The following is a 15907-nucleotide window of genomic DNA, read 5'->3' as shown; positions in this document are numbered from 1 at the left end:
CTACTGTGTTAGATTATGCAGTTTTTTTCAATAAAATTGAAAATTGTATTTGATGAAAAATTCAATTTTCCATTTTTTTCTTCGTAAGTCTTTAAAAAATGGTTTTTCTCTCTACACTAGAAATATTGTTTTGATTTTTGCATAACCAAAGGCTATTGCGTGAATTTACCAGGCAGCAGCAACCAGTGTTTTTGATGTTAACGGGCAGTGGCACCTATTAGGCTGTCAAAAAAGTCTTATTAAAAGACTTATTAATTAGAATTTTTGTTACACGTAGGGGAACCGCTGGTAATACGGACAGTGGGGGTAATATGGACAGGTAGTTGATTTGTATAATTACATTTTGAATTTCAGATTTCTGTCAATGTGAACATCTTCTACATGTTATTCTATAATATTTAAGCCACCCTATGGCAATGAATACTCATCAAAAGTGGAAAAGGGCAACAAAAACCGAAAATCATACAGGGAAACTTCGATATAACGTACCCTCGTTATAACGTACACATTACCAAAGTCAAAAAAAATGTTTTTTAATATTTTTTTTTGAAAGAACAATAAACTATTTGTATTTTGATACTAAAGCTTGTGTTGTAACTTTAACCAATCCAGAAATACAACTGTTTTGTGATTCCGTATTCTAAATGAATTAAACTTCAATCAACAGAACGATGGGAAGAATCATGAGAAAAGTTGGCTTCGTCTTCTTATTGATTTTATTCATCAACCTTACTCAAACAGCAACACAATAAAGTAATATAAGCTACGTTACAGAGTTCTTTATTACGCTTCGATATAACGTACAATTCGATACAACGTACAATTTTGAAAGTAAAATGTACGTTATATCGAAGTTACCCTGTACATGATTTCGCGTGTGGATGTAATTTTAGCTGTTTCGATATTAAGCTTTTTGAGTGGTTTAATATCGAAATTGAATTCGCTGATGGTTATATTTCGGTTTGTGAGTTGACAGAGAAGTGATATTAGGTATGTACGGAAAATTAAATTCATTTTTGAGTGGAAAATTTTAATTTTTTTTTATTCAAAATATATATTTTTATTAAGGCTCATATGGCGTCAACCTGACGGGGCCGGGAGTTCAATATTTCGACAATGTTTGCCTTATAACTATGTTAGTAATATGTAACCGATTACTCGCGGTTGGCTCGAGATTAGTATTACAAGTGTTTTCGTAATTGTGATGTTGCTGTCTCCAATGCTCTGTACCTGTGCCCGACACGGGATACTTCCTTTTGGGATACAGCTGACCATTAATCAGCAACGCCCCCTAGTCTGTACCCCATATCTAGCGTGGTGCGTCTTCTCGACTCGAGGAATCCAGGATAGAATGGTCACTAGCCGGCACAAACATCAGCTCGTGGAGAGTTGTCATGAGCGGTACAACCTTTGGCTCTTGTTGAATGATCAGTGGACTGCACAACCTTTGGCCCGTGTATCTGTAAAGAGTGTGTGTATGTATTGCCGTGACTAAGTAAAAGTTTATAGATCGGATAGGAGGGATATGAAACGGGGACACAACGAAGGAAACATCATTAAACGTTGACATCGGCGTTTCTGAGGAACAGGTATAGATGAAGCAGAAGATCAGGATCACGGCTACCTAAGATATCCCGGACGGGGATATCCGATTGTCTGCCTTTTGCTCTCAGTGCTCTAGAGAGCTGAGAGCGAGCAACATGGAACCGGATACACGACCAAACAATATGCTCCATATCGTGGTATCCATCGCCACAATCACAATTGAAATAATTGTATTGGTGGGGTAAAACGGACAGTTGCCACTGGCAGGGAGATGGACTGTGAAAAGTCTGTTTAATCTCTTCCTAAGGAATGCCCCGCGTCTACAAATGGAAATGGAATCGCCAAATATGGAAGTTTAGAAGCTGACTGGAACCATTCTAATATGTTGATATAATAGTTGAGGGTCTGCTCGTTTATACTGCTGAAAAGCATGATATCACTTCTAGGTGAATCAATTCGATTTTTTCATCATTCAACGAACCTTGATTGAATAAAATTATTCCTCTCGCGATCTATAAACCTCCACGCTTCACATATTACAAACCTATCCATATTACCCCCATATATATTACCCTCATCGAAAAAAATGTACTTTTCCGTCTGTTTTAATTTTAGTAAAAAACATTGAAAAACACTTTTTTGTAAAATATTTGGTTAATTAGGTAGAGAAACAGTATATTGAATTGCAAGAAACTGCGTTAACATGTCCGTTTTACCCCCACCTCCCCTACTGATAATTTCCTCCAGCTCTTCCACAAACGAAATTCTACGGTCGCCATCACCTAGGGTTATAACGGACTAAAAATCATATAGATTTTCAATTATATTTGCTAAACTAATCGATATTTGCAAACATTCATAACTAAACATGCAAAAATAAATGAAAAATCATCCGTTTTCCGAAGTAAACAAACCAAAATGCGCTGCGGAGTTTAAAGGGTGTGTCACATCAAATTGCATCACGGAAAAAACGCTGTAGAAATTAAATTTTTAGGAATTATATCTTCAGCTTTCGCTTATAATCAGATAAGAGTGTAAAGATCACGTTGGCCATGCTTCACTGTCAATTTTTCGTAAATTTGGAAAAATGTCGTCGAACGAAAAAGAGCGTCGTGAATTAATCCTGTGCACTCATTTCGAGAATCCGGAGTTGTCACATCGGGACATCGGTAAGATGCTGGGAATCGTTCAATCCACGGTCAGCAGAGTACTAAAACGATACTTCGAGAACCTAACCATCGACCGGAAGGTGAAGAACGGCAAAAATGGATGCTCCGTCAGTGAAAAAGATCACAAGCGTGTAGTTAAGCAGTTTAGACGTGATCCGAGAAGTTCGGTCCAGGATGTCGCCAATAAGCTGAATTTGTCAAGTTCATTCGTCTAGCGGACCAAGCAGCGGGAGGGCCTGCGTACATACAAGGTTCAGAAGGCTCCTAACCGCGACGAAAGGCAAAACATGGTGGGGAAGACGCGAGCCCGGAAGCTGTACACCGAAATGCTGACGAAGCCGCATTGCCTGGTAATGGACGACGAAACCTACGTCAAAGCGCACTTTCGTCAGCTGCCGGGCCTGTTGTTCTTCTCCGCAGAGGACAAATTCAGCGTTCCGGAGGAGATTCGCAAGCAGAAACTATCCAAGTTTGCCAAAAAGTACATGGTGTGGCAAGCGATCTGCTCTTGCGGAAAGCGGAGCGCCCCCTTCGTGATGACCGGCACGGTAAACGGGCAGGTTTACCTTAAGGAGTGCCTACAGAAGCGCTTACTACCACTATTGAAGCAGCACGAGGGCCCGACCATCTTCTGGCCGGATCTCGCTTCGTGCCACTATTCAAAGGACGTGTTGGAGTGGTACGAAGCCAACGGGGTCACCTTCGTGCCAAAGGAAATGAACCCGCCCAACGCGCCGGAGCTTCGCCCAATAGAGAAATATTGGGCGATTATGAAGCAGGCCCTCCGGAAGAACCCAAAAGTTGTCAAATCGGAGGCGGACTTCAAGAGAAAATGGATTTCTGTTCAAAAAAAACTACAACCTGACGTTGTACAGAACCTTATGGACGGGGTAAAGAGGAAGGTGCGAGCATACGGGGTTGGGCTCGAAGTATGAATAAAAAGAAAATGCCAAAAGTTGTTTAATAGTTTATATTTTACTGTCTAAAATTTTCAAAAGGATCGGTCTACTGGGCGAATTTCTACAGCGTTTTTTCCGTGATGCAATTTGATATGACACACCCTTTAGATGTGTTGGTATTGATTCAGCAGAAAAAAAGTTCGTTATTGCCAACGTTCGATATTTCGAACATTCAATTTCCCCGGCTGTTGGATTCCTGTAGGAAGCTCAATCGAGTGATTTCTGCCCTATATCTCAATGTATGTTCTTTTATCAAAGTTCACATATTTTTGTATTTTATTGGGTTTTCAATTGAAATTTGATAAAACTTCCAAACATAATTCATTTAATTATGCAGAAGAAGACAAGGTGTCATCATTTATCAGTGGATTTTTGAGCACAAATCTAAATAGCCTCAATCTTCATAGATATAAGCCTAAGTCTAATAAATCTATAACTACAGAAATATATTATAGATAAAAATAGCATTTTCTCCTACGTTGCCATGTTGTCCGGAACATTGTTTGTAGAGGGTTGTAAAAACTTTATAGCCAGGTGATGTATATAAATATCCTACGGCCATGACCGCTGTCTTGGGAAGCTGGTACACCCAAACTAGCGTTGGCAGAAAACATGTCATCTTTAGCAGAAAAGATGCCATTTCCTGTGCATGAGAGTCAAATGCGCAAATAATGAGCTATTTTGAAAGCTTAAAAATGGTTTGTATGTATGCGTGCAGACATCTCTTTCTGTTTTATTTTCTCTTTTCAATTGGGATTGTGCAACAAAAAAAGTCCATACGACGTCAATGAGGATCGATCCAAGGACGGCTGCTGGAATGCAAAGTTACTTTACACGACCACGCTATCCATATAGCTGCCAGTGCTATTATAAAGAAGCATGATAATATTACACATCATAAAATGAAGTTGGAAGGTGTTTTATAAGACGATAAAGAATAACATGAACGAGAATATATCTTTCTCTGTCTGGGCCGTGTATTTGGCAAGCTATACGAAAAGTTTTCATATGCTTTCATGTAAATGTGTCTCCTGTTTCGCTCCCTCATATTGGCTCTAGCATATATATTATACAAATGATATACATGTATTGGGGAATAAAACATTTTATGTTATCTTTCAGCTCATTTAATTTATTACATTAAATGAGCTGCAAGATAACATAATGCCAGAACGTGTGCTAAAAAAATTAACTTTGGGTGTAGCTGCTGTAGTAAATTGATCTCATCGGGTGCTAAGTTCTGCTTATTTATAGGGATGAGAATGGGGAACGGACAAGTGAATTCAGGAAAATGAAGCGGGCAAAATAATAACATTGTTACTTTTAGGAAGACATATATGGGTAACGTAATATAAAGTTCGTTTCTATCGTCTCCTTCCAACTTCATTTTATGTTGAGGTGTAATATTATCTCGCTTCTTTACAATAGCACTGGCAGCTATATGGATAGCGTAATCGTGTAATGTAACTTTGCATTCCAGCCTGCCTTGGTTCGATCCCCATTGACGTCGTATGGACTTTTTTTTGCACAATCCCAAATGAAAAGAGAAAAGAAAACAGAAAGAGATGTTTGCTCGCATACATATAAACCATTTTTTAGCTTTTAAAATAGCTCATTATTTGCGCATTTGACTCTCATGCACAGGAAATGACATCTTCTCTGCCAAAGATGACGTGTTATCTGCCTTCGCTAGTTTGGGTGTACTTAAGATGGGACCCCGGCCCGGCGAATTTTTAACTTTTCTCGGGAATCTTGTGCCCTCAGAATGTTGTCATAACAAGATTTTTCGATATTTGATATCGTTAGAAAGTTACAACTAAAAGTTACAGCCAAACGCTTTAAGTATTGTCCTAAAGTTAAAAAACATTAATTGGAATTCGTTCTGCGACACCCCGTCACTTCAGAACCGATACCACCAGCAAGGTACCAATTTTCAGACAGCATCTATGCATCCAGCTGTCAACAGCGTAATGATCATTATTCGTGCAATCAAAAAATGGAAAATACTTCGAATATACCTTAAACAATAATCGAAAACTCGAAAACTTCACTTTATTCCTAACATACGAAAACAAATTACTAAAATTCATTATTTGTCGTGCCGCAATAACCATTTTTCGGTAGATTTTCTGTGGATTAATATAAAACGCAAATAAAAAATGGTGACATCTATTCTGAAACTCAGCATCAGCAGTTCCCTAACAAAAAACAAACATCCGATGGAAGAAGCTCAAAAAATAATAGAGAAAGAGATAAAATCTACTAGAGAGTATATTTTTAAGAATTTCAATTTAAATTTCGCTTTTAATCTCAATAATATCCAAAGTAATAAACAAAGGAATTAAATATATTTTTTTCATTGTCCTAAGTTAACAACGCGGTCGTGTCTTGGACACCACGCTCTCCAATTTTCTTACAGTCAAGAAAGATTTGAAAAGAGAACGACTCGACGCTATTCCAGCAGTCCAGGTAGCTCCGACGAGGATTCCATGATCTCTGAACTTGCAGTCTTCAAACTTAGTGATGGTACTGTTTTCTGGAAGTTTTCAGGTTATCATGCATGTTTTGTCGAAGAGATTCCTAGCACGTGAATAGTTCATTCACGGACTGATCTCAGACCAGACCTTTTAAGGGATCATTAAGATACATACTTAGAGTCACTAAACTGCGACAGCTCCTACTTGTAAGGCATCTTATCGATTATATTGTAATTACGAAATAACTAAACGATAACTGCAATGCCCATACGATTTACGCCGCATTACATAAGAGTAAACAACAACAGACAGCGTCTCGCTCGAGGGAATAATATATTTTCACCTACTTTCATCCGCGACCGTCGTCTCGGAATGGAACATTGTCCTCTCGTGACTCCGTTCAATTTATTTATTTTTTGTTTTCATTCACTATTCACTCACTTTGACGAAAGCGCGATAATGAAACTTCGCACTATGAACCCCCAAAAGGGCGTGTTTGTGTATGTATAAAAGTTTGTTGCGACTGCTTTCGAATTGGTTATGTCTGCGCTCTACTTACTACTATATAGGTCGATGGAATTTGGCTCTAAAAGCTGATTCGATTAACACCCAACATGGATATTAACGGCACGCGTATGGTACGATCGGGTTCACTCACGCACTTTACATACCTTGGTGGATGTGTGAATTATCTAACGCCACTCAAAACGAGTTTCGCTTTCTTTCTTCCTGCGATGGAAATTATGATGATAGTGCTGCTTAGTATTCTTCATAGGAAGCTCTGTAATAATGATGCTTCTGCACAGCGAAGGGAAAAAATATGATTGCCTAACTAAAGCGACCACGGAACAATGATTATATTGAGCCTGTTCGAAATCAACCACAACATCATGATATGCATAATTTGTTATGCGTTGGCCAGGGATTTAATTACATGTCGAAGACAGGTGTAAATGCATGCTTTGTGGTCAAATGTACTCTAGTATATTTAAGCTTTTTTTATAATTATATTTATCATCTTCCGAAAGTATATACCAACAAGTATATAATTGTAGCGGCATTTCATTACATTTTCTCTTCAATCAACATCAACAATTACGAAGAGTTCTTTTATTGTCAACTACTTGGTTTTTTTTTAATAATTCTCTTTCCATTTCTATTCAATTATGAAACTCATTAATAGTGTTAACAACAGCAATAGCTCGATTCGTGCGGCCTTGCCAGGTATTGGAATAGCGAGGCGAATCGCATACCTTGTGTTTATGCCACCTTCTCGTGAAGTGCATATTTAAGCAGGAAGGTGTGCGAACAATCTCAGATTGATGTTTTTGTTTCACTTTCCAACCTTTACTTTTTCCTATGCTTGAGGTGCTCAATGAACAATTAAACATTGAACGATATATAACCTGCTCATATTTACAATTCATAGTTTTAGACAAATAATCTATGATTCATCAATAAAATAGTTTTGTTTACTTCAATTGATTTTATAAAGTGTCAATAGTAGCCCTTCAGCTTATACAAGTGAGAAATTTTGAATCGTTATTTGCGTATTCAGCATACATATATTCATTTATTCAGCAAATTATTACTGAATATTTATATATATATATATATTTATATATTTATATACTGAATATTTATTGCAAATGAATATATCAATATTTGAAAACCATTCACTATCACGTTAGTTATATTATCTCCACGTCTATTCAATATCTCAAAAAAGCATCCAGAATAATATATTCCTGAAGAATCATGTCGAATATAAACACTATACAGTGAACGGAATAATTGATTTAAAAAAAAAACATCGCTGAGGACAGGATTCGAACCTGTGCGGGTAGAACCCAATGGATTTCAAGTCCATCTCCTTAACCGCTCGGACACCACAGCACGACGAATAACATGCAGAGAAAAAAAATAAAACCATTTTTTTTCGTCGATTGGAGAAAGTATTGACAAGTTTTTTTACCTTTCTTTACTGTGTACAGTAAAACCTGTTTTTGTGCGGTTTTTTTGCGATTTTTTTTCGTGCTTTTTTTTTGTTCGATTTTTTTTGTGTGATTTTCTGTTCTTGTGCGATTTTTTTTGTGCGGTGTATGAAAAGAAGCATATTTGACGAAGTTATCGGCCATTTAGTTTTTTTTCGATGGTTTATATGCATTTCAGTGAGAAAAAAGCATATTTGCGTCTCAATCATACTCTTCTGAAATCATTCCCCTCCTCTCATCAGTTAAGATTTTCTAAGTTTTTGCATGTTATGATTTCTAACAGCAACACGTTTCGACATGCAACGCGCAACCGAAAAGGCAAAGTGTCCCATCACAAAGCAGAGAAACAAAAGGAAATTGAACGGTGAATGGCGTGGATTTAAGTTATTTTCTTGGGAGAAACTTTTTTTATGCGGTCCCTATCTACCGCACAAAAAAAGTTTTTTTTAAATGTGTACCGAACACGATTTTTTAAACCTACTGGTGAAGTTTTGCACGATTTTTTTTATGCGACTTTTTTGTTCGGTCCCTATCACCCGCACAAAAAAAAGGTTTGCCTGTACTGTGTTATCTTTACTTATGCTAATATAATTGACATGGTGGTGGGTGGATTTCAAATATTTTTAGATTAAGATTTGACAAAAAAAAATAAATTAAGAGGAGCATCGAATAGTTTTGGTAGGTTACAGCCTAGAACTGTATTAGAAATGGGCACATGAAGATCAAATGTCTTTCTTGATCAATCACGAAAGAAAAATGATTGAACGTAATCATATGAAATTTTGCAAAGACAAAAAATCTAATATGATTAGTAATTGCTTTAGTATCACTACAAAAATATTTTTGGTATACAGGTCGGACTCGATTATCCGGAGTATTGATTTATTTTTTCACTCCGAATAATCGAATCCTCCGGAGAATCGAGTCATAAAAAAACGATTTTTCTCTCGGTAAACGTAATATAATTATGATTTGCACTTATTTATTAGACGGTTTTATTTAGGTTGACCCGTTTGCAAGCAAACCATTTGTCATGACAATTGTCATGAGTAAATGCGAAAACAGAATAGAAACATACAGTATGAGGCATGATGTCGACGCCAACCTCTCTCAGTTTCTGTTCTGTTTTCGCATTTTCGCATGACAATTGTCATGACAAATGGTTTGCTTGCCCGTTTGTATGTTTGTGACTTTGTAACTTGGTAACTTGGTAACTTGTTAACTTTGTAACTTTCTAACTTTCTAACTTTGTAACTTTGTAACTTTGTAACTTTGTAACTTTGTAACTTTGTAACTTTGTAACTTTGTAACTTTGTAACTTTGTAACTTTGTAACTTTGTAACTTTGTAACTTTGTAACTTTGTAACTTTGTAACTTTGTAACTTTGTAACTTTGTAACTTTGTAACTTTGTAACTTTGTAACTTTGTAACTTTGTAACTTTGTAACTTTGTAACTTTGTAACTTTGTAACTTTGTAACTTTGTAACTTTGTAACTTTGTAACTTTGTAACTTTGTAACTTTGTAACTTTGTAACTTTGTAACTTTGTAACTTTGTAACTTTGTAACTTTGTAACTTTGTAACTTTGTAACTTTGTAACTTTGTAACTTTGTAACTTTGTAACTTTGTAACTTTGTAACTTTGTAACTTTGTAACTTTGTAACTTTGTAACTTTGTAACTTTGTAACTTTGTAACTTTGTAACTTTGTAACTTTGTAACTTTGTAACTTTGTAACTTTGTAACTTTGTAACTTTGTAACTTTGTAACTTTGTAACTTTGTAACTTTGTAACTTTGTAACTTTGTAACTTTGTAACTTTGTAACTTTGTAACTTTGTAACTTTGTAACTTTGTAACTTTGTAACTTTACAACTTTGTAACTTTGTAACTTTGTAACTTTGTAACTTTGTAACTTTGTAACTTTACAACTTTGTAACTTTGTAACTTTGTAACTTTGTAACTTTGTAACTTTGGGAGACCCCAGTACAACATCACGACGGACAAATGTGGAAAGTTGTGGAGAAATTTGAGCGATGCCAGCTTTCATCGTCGGAGAGAACGATGTTCGCGAAGTCACCGTTGGGAGGTTCTTGCTGCATGCGATGAGGCAGTGGAGTACATCTCTGCACCTGATGGTGATGGGGAAAATTTGTTGCAGTCTAGAACACTGCAGATAAAGAGGGGGACAATTCCCAGTCAGGACTGAACAGCATGAGCATTTTGACACGTATCCATTGAAAGATGGTGCTTTGTGATAGTCAAGTAGATTTTTGCAAGAGGCGCCATGTAGACGTCAATCTTATGAACTTTTCAGCCGAACTGTTACACACGCATTCCCACAAAATCATGAAAACGAAAGATACGAATCGTTGATTCCGAGAGTACGCATATCATTTTGTACTCCTGGTACAATTTGCAATGAAGTGCTCCTCTATTAAACCAAAACTTTGATAAATCGGTCAAAAAATGGCTAATATCAATATGAAATGCTGGTGTCTCCGTAGCCACATTGGTTGCGCGTTCGCTTAGTAAGCGATCGATCGTGAGGTCAAAACTCAGGGCCCTCATTGACCATCTTTTTGTTGTTACAGAATAACTACGTCCACGTAACAATCATCAGCGATGGAGATCAATCCACGGTCTAAATAAGATCGATTCATCCATACAACTGCTCTGCTCTGCAAGACACATCGGGCTGATGTTCTATAAATAACTCAACAATGATCAATCAACTGTCTCCGCTGTCCGGTCTATCTGGATAATGGAAGAACAGATAGAAAACTCTTACGCCTAAACGGCTACTGTATAAGTGTGTACCATATTCAATGGTATAGAAGGGAATACTCTAACGCCGGAAAATGGTAACTGTGTAATGTGCTAATTATAGATATGATAAACGTTAAAATTCGGCTCTGTTACAGCTAAAATGCTAATGAGCCTAAAATAAACAAAAAGGATAAAAAAAATAAATGTTCACAGTTTTTTTGAGGATAAACAAGGTTATTGTTTTCTGCTAACATCATAAATTGTTGTAGTATTGTAAAGATTAGATTTTTTAATACACTATAAAAAAACAGTTTTTGGAACTTCCTTAAAAATCGATCCAAGAAATTCAAATTGTTGTTGTTGTTGTTTATTTGGGATACTTTACACAGCTGGTGCATTCGTATCCAAGAAAATTCAAATAATTTGTTTTTTCCGTCAAAGCAACATATTAACCTTACACATAATTCAATGGAGTTAAGCTGCCTTTCGATTTGCGATGCCATAATTAATTATTGAATTATTCATCATCACATACCAAGGAGTAATTTTCCATTTAAATCAGAATGTGTATTGAGAATATTTAAAGGTCCTACAGGAACGGTCCAGGAATCAAATGAATACTGAGTAATAAGGTTGATCTAATAGCAATTCATTAAATATTGCTACTAAATTAGTTAACAAAACATTGTATTAGTTCACAAAAACTTTGAAAAAACAGAAAGAAAATTCAATTTTATTTTTTCTTCCCGATATTTTTGTTCACTACATCTACAAACACCAAAATAAATATATGTTAATAAAACATTCGAAAACTTGAAGCTTTGAAAGCTTTGAAGCTGTATACTCTATTTCTATGCGTTGATTTTTCACGAAATTGGAGCATTTATAAAATCACGTACAAATTCCGACCCCGTACTCTGTTCCACTATTTTTTGTCGAGCGAACATTTGACAGATTGTATATACTTTTTTGGGCAATTTTCAAAGATGTAATATGCCAGAAAGTATGTCTGTAGTATTGGACCACTGTAAAAATTCAAGTGCCGAAAGTTTCATGGGTTGTGTGTTTCAAGATAATTCGATATTTGAATTCTGTATTTCTCTAGAGATTACTCAAGCGTCATATATTTGATCATTCATTATCTTCAAAATCCTTCGAGTGTCAAACTATGAAGTTTCGTACTAAATTGAACTGAGTTTTATCAACCATTATAACGACGTGTTATTAATGAATCATATGTTTCATATTTATTCCTGCTTTACGACCCGGAAGAAAATTATAGTGAAATACAATCTTCGATATTTTCATTGATGAATGGATCCATCCTTTTGTGGGGAAAAACATAACTGCTGCTTTTGTTTCCTCGATTCTGATCTTCATCGAAGGTTAATTGCAGCAATTATTGTTTTTTTCTCTTTCGAGCAACAAATTTGCAGTGGATTTCAATAATCGCAATTAGATAATTATCTCAGACAGATTGAACAATATTGAACTGATGGAACCGAATTGACACAATCACTTCAATGGCATTTAAGAATAATACACGGTGCTTGGAATTTTGAATTTATATTACCTCCCAATTTCATGTGATATGCTGAGCTTGGCGGAATCATGATAAGCAGACATCTCTGCTTTCTTCGCTCACACGGAACGTAAAAACAAAAGGTTTTCCTACATGATGTGCATGATGGTGGAGCTCCACGGTGGACTCGCACCTAACTTGAAACGGTTCAATATAAATTTTGAGTTTATTGCTTCATCGACCGTTCGCGCGCAAACACGTATCCTCTCGGAGTGGTGCATCTCAGCGATAAAACCGAAAGCGTGTTGTACGTAACTTCGGTGTTACTTTCGATGAGATATTCCCTGTGCGGCATGGTGCGATTCAAGTGCCTGTCATCAGCTTTGCGTAATCACTAGTTCGTAATCAACGCGTTTAACTGACAAATTTTGTAAACGATTCGCTCGAGTTCAGGTGCGTACTGAGACTCTGCCATCACAAAAACCGCTGAAAATTCGAGAAGCTCAATAAGCATCAAGTTCGAGTTTGTCGCAATCAACAGGGCACCTATTTGCGCAAAAGTAGAAACGGTACCGCAGCCGCTTGGAATCTCGTGACAGTGTTAGAACCTCGGTTCACTTAGCAAAAGTAACTTTGAAATCTAGAAGTTTCGAACATGTGCTGATTTATGCAAACCCCCAAACGGACCCCTCTACAGCAAGTGTGCCATTGGAGAGTGGAAGCTGTGCGTTGCACCTAGTGCATATTGTGTAACCTCGGCACACGGCTTGTTGTATTCAAGTGCACCGTTGAGTTGGGCATTGCTAGAACTGTGAGAGGATCAAGCAAGATCTAGAAGATTTTTAATTCGCTCATTTGGAGCTCGGAACAGAACAAAACCTGGTTGATCCGGTGGAAACCGTTCAGTGGTGATCATGAACGCGGTTTCGGTGCGGCAAACGTTGACCTCCTCCAGCTCGGTAGCGCTAGGAGTGATTCTGGCGCTGCTCCTTGTAGAATTAAATGGTGTTGTGCAAGCCAAAGAAATAGTCATTCGGAATAAGGATTTTCCACAGCTGAAAGAGAAACGTGAGTGTGAAAGTTGTTATACGTAAAATAATTCTAGGATTTCGGATAACTGGATGTACCAAGATCATGTTCGAGCAATTCAGGCCTCATAATAGTGAGGATCTGTTATAATATTGTTTTGCAATCATTAAGAAGTTTTTTTTAGTACAGCGCGGGTTTATGCAATTGGTTTTGTTGTGATACAACATAATTCGGAGATGTTTTAATCCAAGAGAAGGTTTTAATAGCGTTGAAAAACGATTCGTTCTAGTTGGTACGATTTGTTACCGAATCAACATGTGTTAATCTCATGGTTTAGTATTCATAGTTTTTGGAAGCTGTATATTTAGAAATCGGAATGAGAACATGTGATACGTATGATGAATAAACCATTTTATTTATAATTAGTGTGCGAAGAAAGTGATTCCGTTAACATATCGCAGGGTGCAGTGTTCTCAAATTTGTTCGAAAATTGGGTGAGCACCATTCGCATAGACCTCGAATCACGAATACTTTTTTTGTGAAACGAAGAATATATAGTGTATTTTTTTTGTAATTCAAATATTAAAAAAACCTGTTTTTTATAACGCTTGTCATTATTACTAAGGGGGTATTCTATCCTAGCCAATAGCACATCATACATAAATAAGGCGCGATTCACAACCCTTCGCACGTGTAACGTGTCAAGAGCCATTAATTGGCACCGGTTACTCCAAAGTAATCGTCTTAAAGCGAACCGAACAAATCGCTTTTGTACGGCTTCGATTCTGTTGACTCCGTTCAGATAGTGCGGATTCCAAATTACTGAACAGTATTCCAGACTAGGGATTGCATTACCGTGCTAAAATTTCAATAACCGGTTATTCGGTAATGAGAATTTCATTACCGGTAAAACCGGTGAATTACCGATAAAAAACATACTTTTAAATACCCAATTTTCTTGAAGAAACGGCTTTTATTTGAAATGATTAGTTTACAAAAAAAATTGCAAGTTTTTGTTGGTTAAAGTAATACATAAGGGCACGGTGAATGTTAAGGGAGTAGTACACTATACAAACTTGAGAAAAAAATCTGGCCTAAAATGTTCTCTGGGATATTTACCTTACTGTAGTTTTTGTCCCAGGTTTGTCCGATTTTCCGTTCCAAAGTTACAAGCCAATTAGTGGACCTAAGTCTTTGCGTAAGGAGCGCGGATCAAAAATTTAAAACGCGTTTTTCTCGAAACTAAGTTTTCAAAACTGGTGGGATTTCTACCTCCGGAACGGTCCATCCTATTTTGATGATATAGTTTTCCTAGATTCTCCACTAAATTTCCTGTCATCGTACGTAGGACTTTTTTTTATATTTTGATGAATAAAATTTTGGTGAATGTTTTTGTCTAGATTTTTGGGGCAAAAACGCCACTTTTTTACAAACAATGTCGCCATTTCGTCAAAAATCTATATTTTGAAAAAAAATCCTACGTACGATGTCTCTGCTGCGGCCATCGACCTTCTTCCTCGTACAGGAACTCTGGGGCTGTGAACCAGCGTGAAGCTTCGTCGTATACTGCCTCCTTCTTCCATTTTGTCGCTTCGTCCGCGACATTCTTCCCAGTAGGAACCCACCTCCATTCAGCAACGGTGGATTCACTGAGGATTTCACTTATTCTGAATGCCACGTAAGGCTTGTAACGGCGGTGATCCGAGCGTATCCACGATAAGACGGTAGTGGAGTCCGTCCAGAACACTCGTCGAAGAATCGGTAGATCGTGATTTTCAGCTATCGATTTCGCTAAACGCGTTCCGATCACTGCCGCTTGCAGCTCAAGTCGTGGAATCGATAGAGCTTTTACTGGAGCAACTTTACTCTTCGACGAAACTAGGGCACACCGTACTTGATCTCGATCAATTACCCGGAAATACCCAACACAAGCGAAAGCCTCCTCGCTGGCGTCCACAAAGATATGGAGTTCCATGGTGTCCAAACTATTAGGACAATATCCCGGGAAGTAGCAACGCGGGATAGTTATTTCTTTTAGATGAGACAAAGCTGTCGTCCACCGCTGCCATAGAACGAAGTTGGTTGCAGAAATGGCGTCGTCCCATCCAGTACCACTTTTCCAGACTTCTTGGATGATTATTTTCCCGTGGATCACTAGCATCGTTATCAACCCCAGAGGGTCGAACACGCTCATAACCACTCGGAGGACCTGACGTTTCGTTGGAACTATCTTTTCTTCGAGTAGGCCACGTAACTCATCGCGTAGTACCAATGAAAACCTGAAGACATCTTCGTCGGGAATCCAGGATATTCCCAACACGCGCTCGCATCCATTACCCTTATCTCACTGATTCTCCCGATCCGTTCCCAATTTGGTTAACTACTTCTGTCTTATTCGAAAGCCAATTCCGGATCTCGAATCCGGCTCTTCCATGGACCAGCTTTACG

General features: G+C 37.4%; 1 protein-coding gene and 1 non-coding gene across 2 annotated transcripts in view; one reads left to right on the top strand and one right to left on the bottom strand.

Annotated features, from left to right (window-relative positions):
* Nucleotides 1-15907, top strand: part of LOC129774053 (uncharacterized) — a 66680-nt gene that overhangs the window by 29518 nt on the left and 21255 nt on the right. The window contains exon 8 of the mRNA XM_055777749.1: nt 13316-13498. Coding sequence (XP_055633724.1) covers nt 13316-13498 — 183 coding nt within the window. The remainder of the gene's footprint in view (nt 1-13315; nt 13499-15907) is intronic.
* On the bottom strand, nt 7965-8046 carry Trnas-uga (transfer RNA serine (anticodon UGA)). The gene has a single exon. It is a non-coding gene; the product is annotated as a tRNA-Ser (tRNA).

This window comes from Toxorhynchites rutilus, chromosome 3, assembly GCF_029784135.1.
Source record: "Toxorhynchites rutilus septentrionalis strain SRP chromosome 3, ASM2978413v1, whole genome shotgun sequence".
NCBI classification, from domain to species: domain Eukaryota; kingdom Metazoa; phylum Arthropoda; class Insecta; order Diptera; family Culicidae; genus Toxorhynchites; species Toxorhynchites rutilus.
The sequence above is the reverse complement of the archived record's forward strand: the minus strand, read 5'-3'. Positions and strand labels throughout refer to the sequence as shown.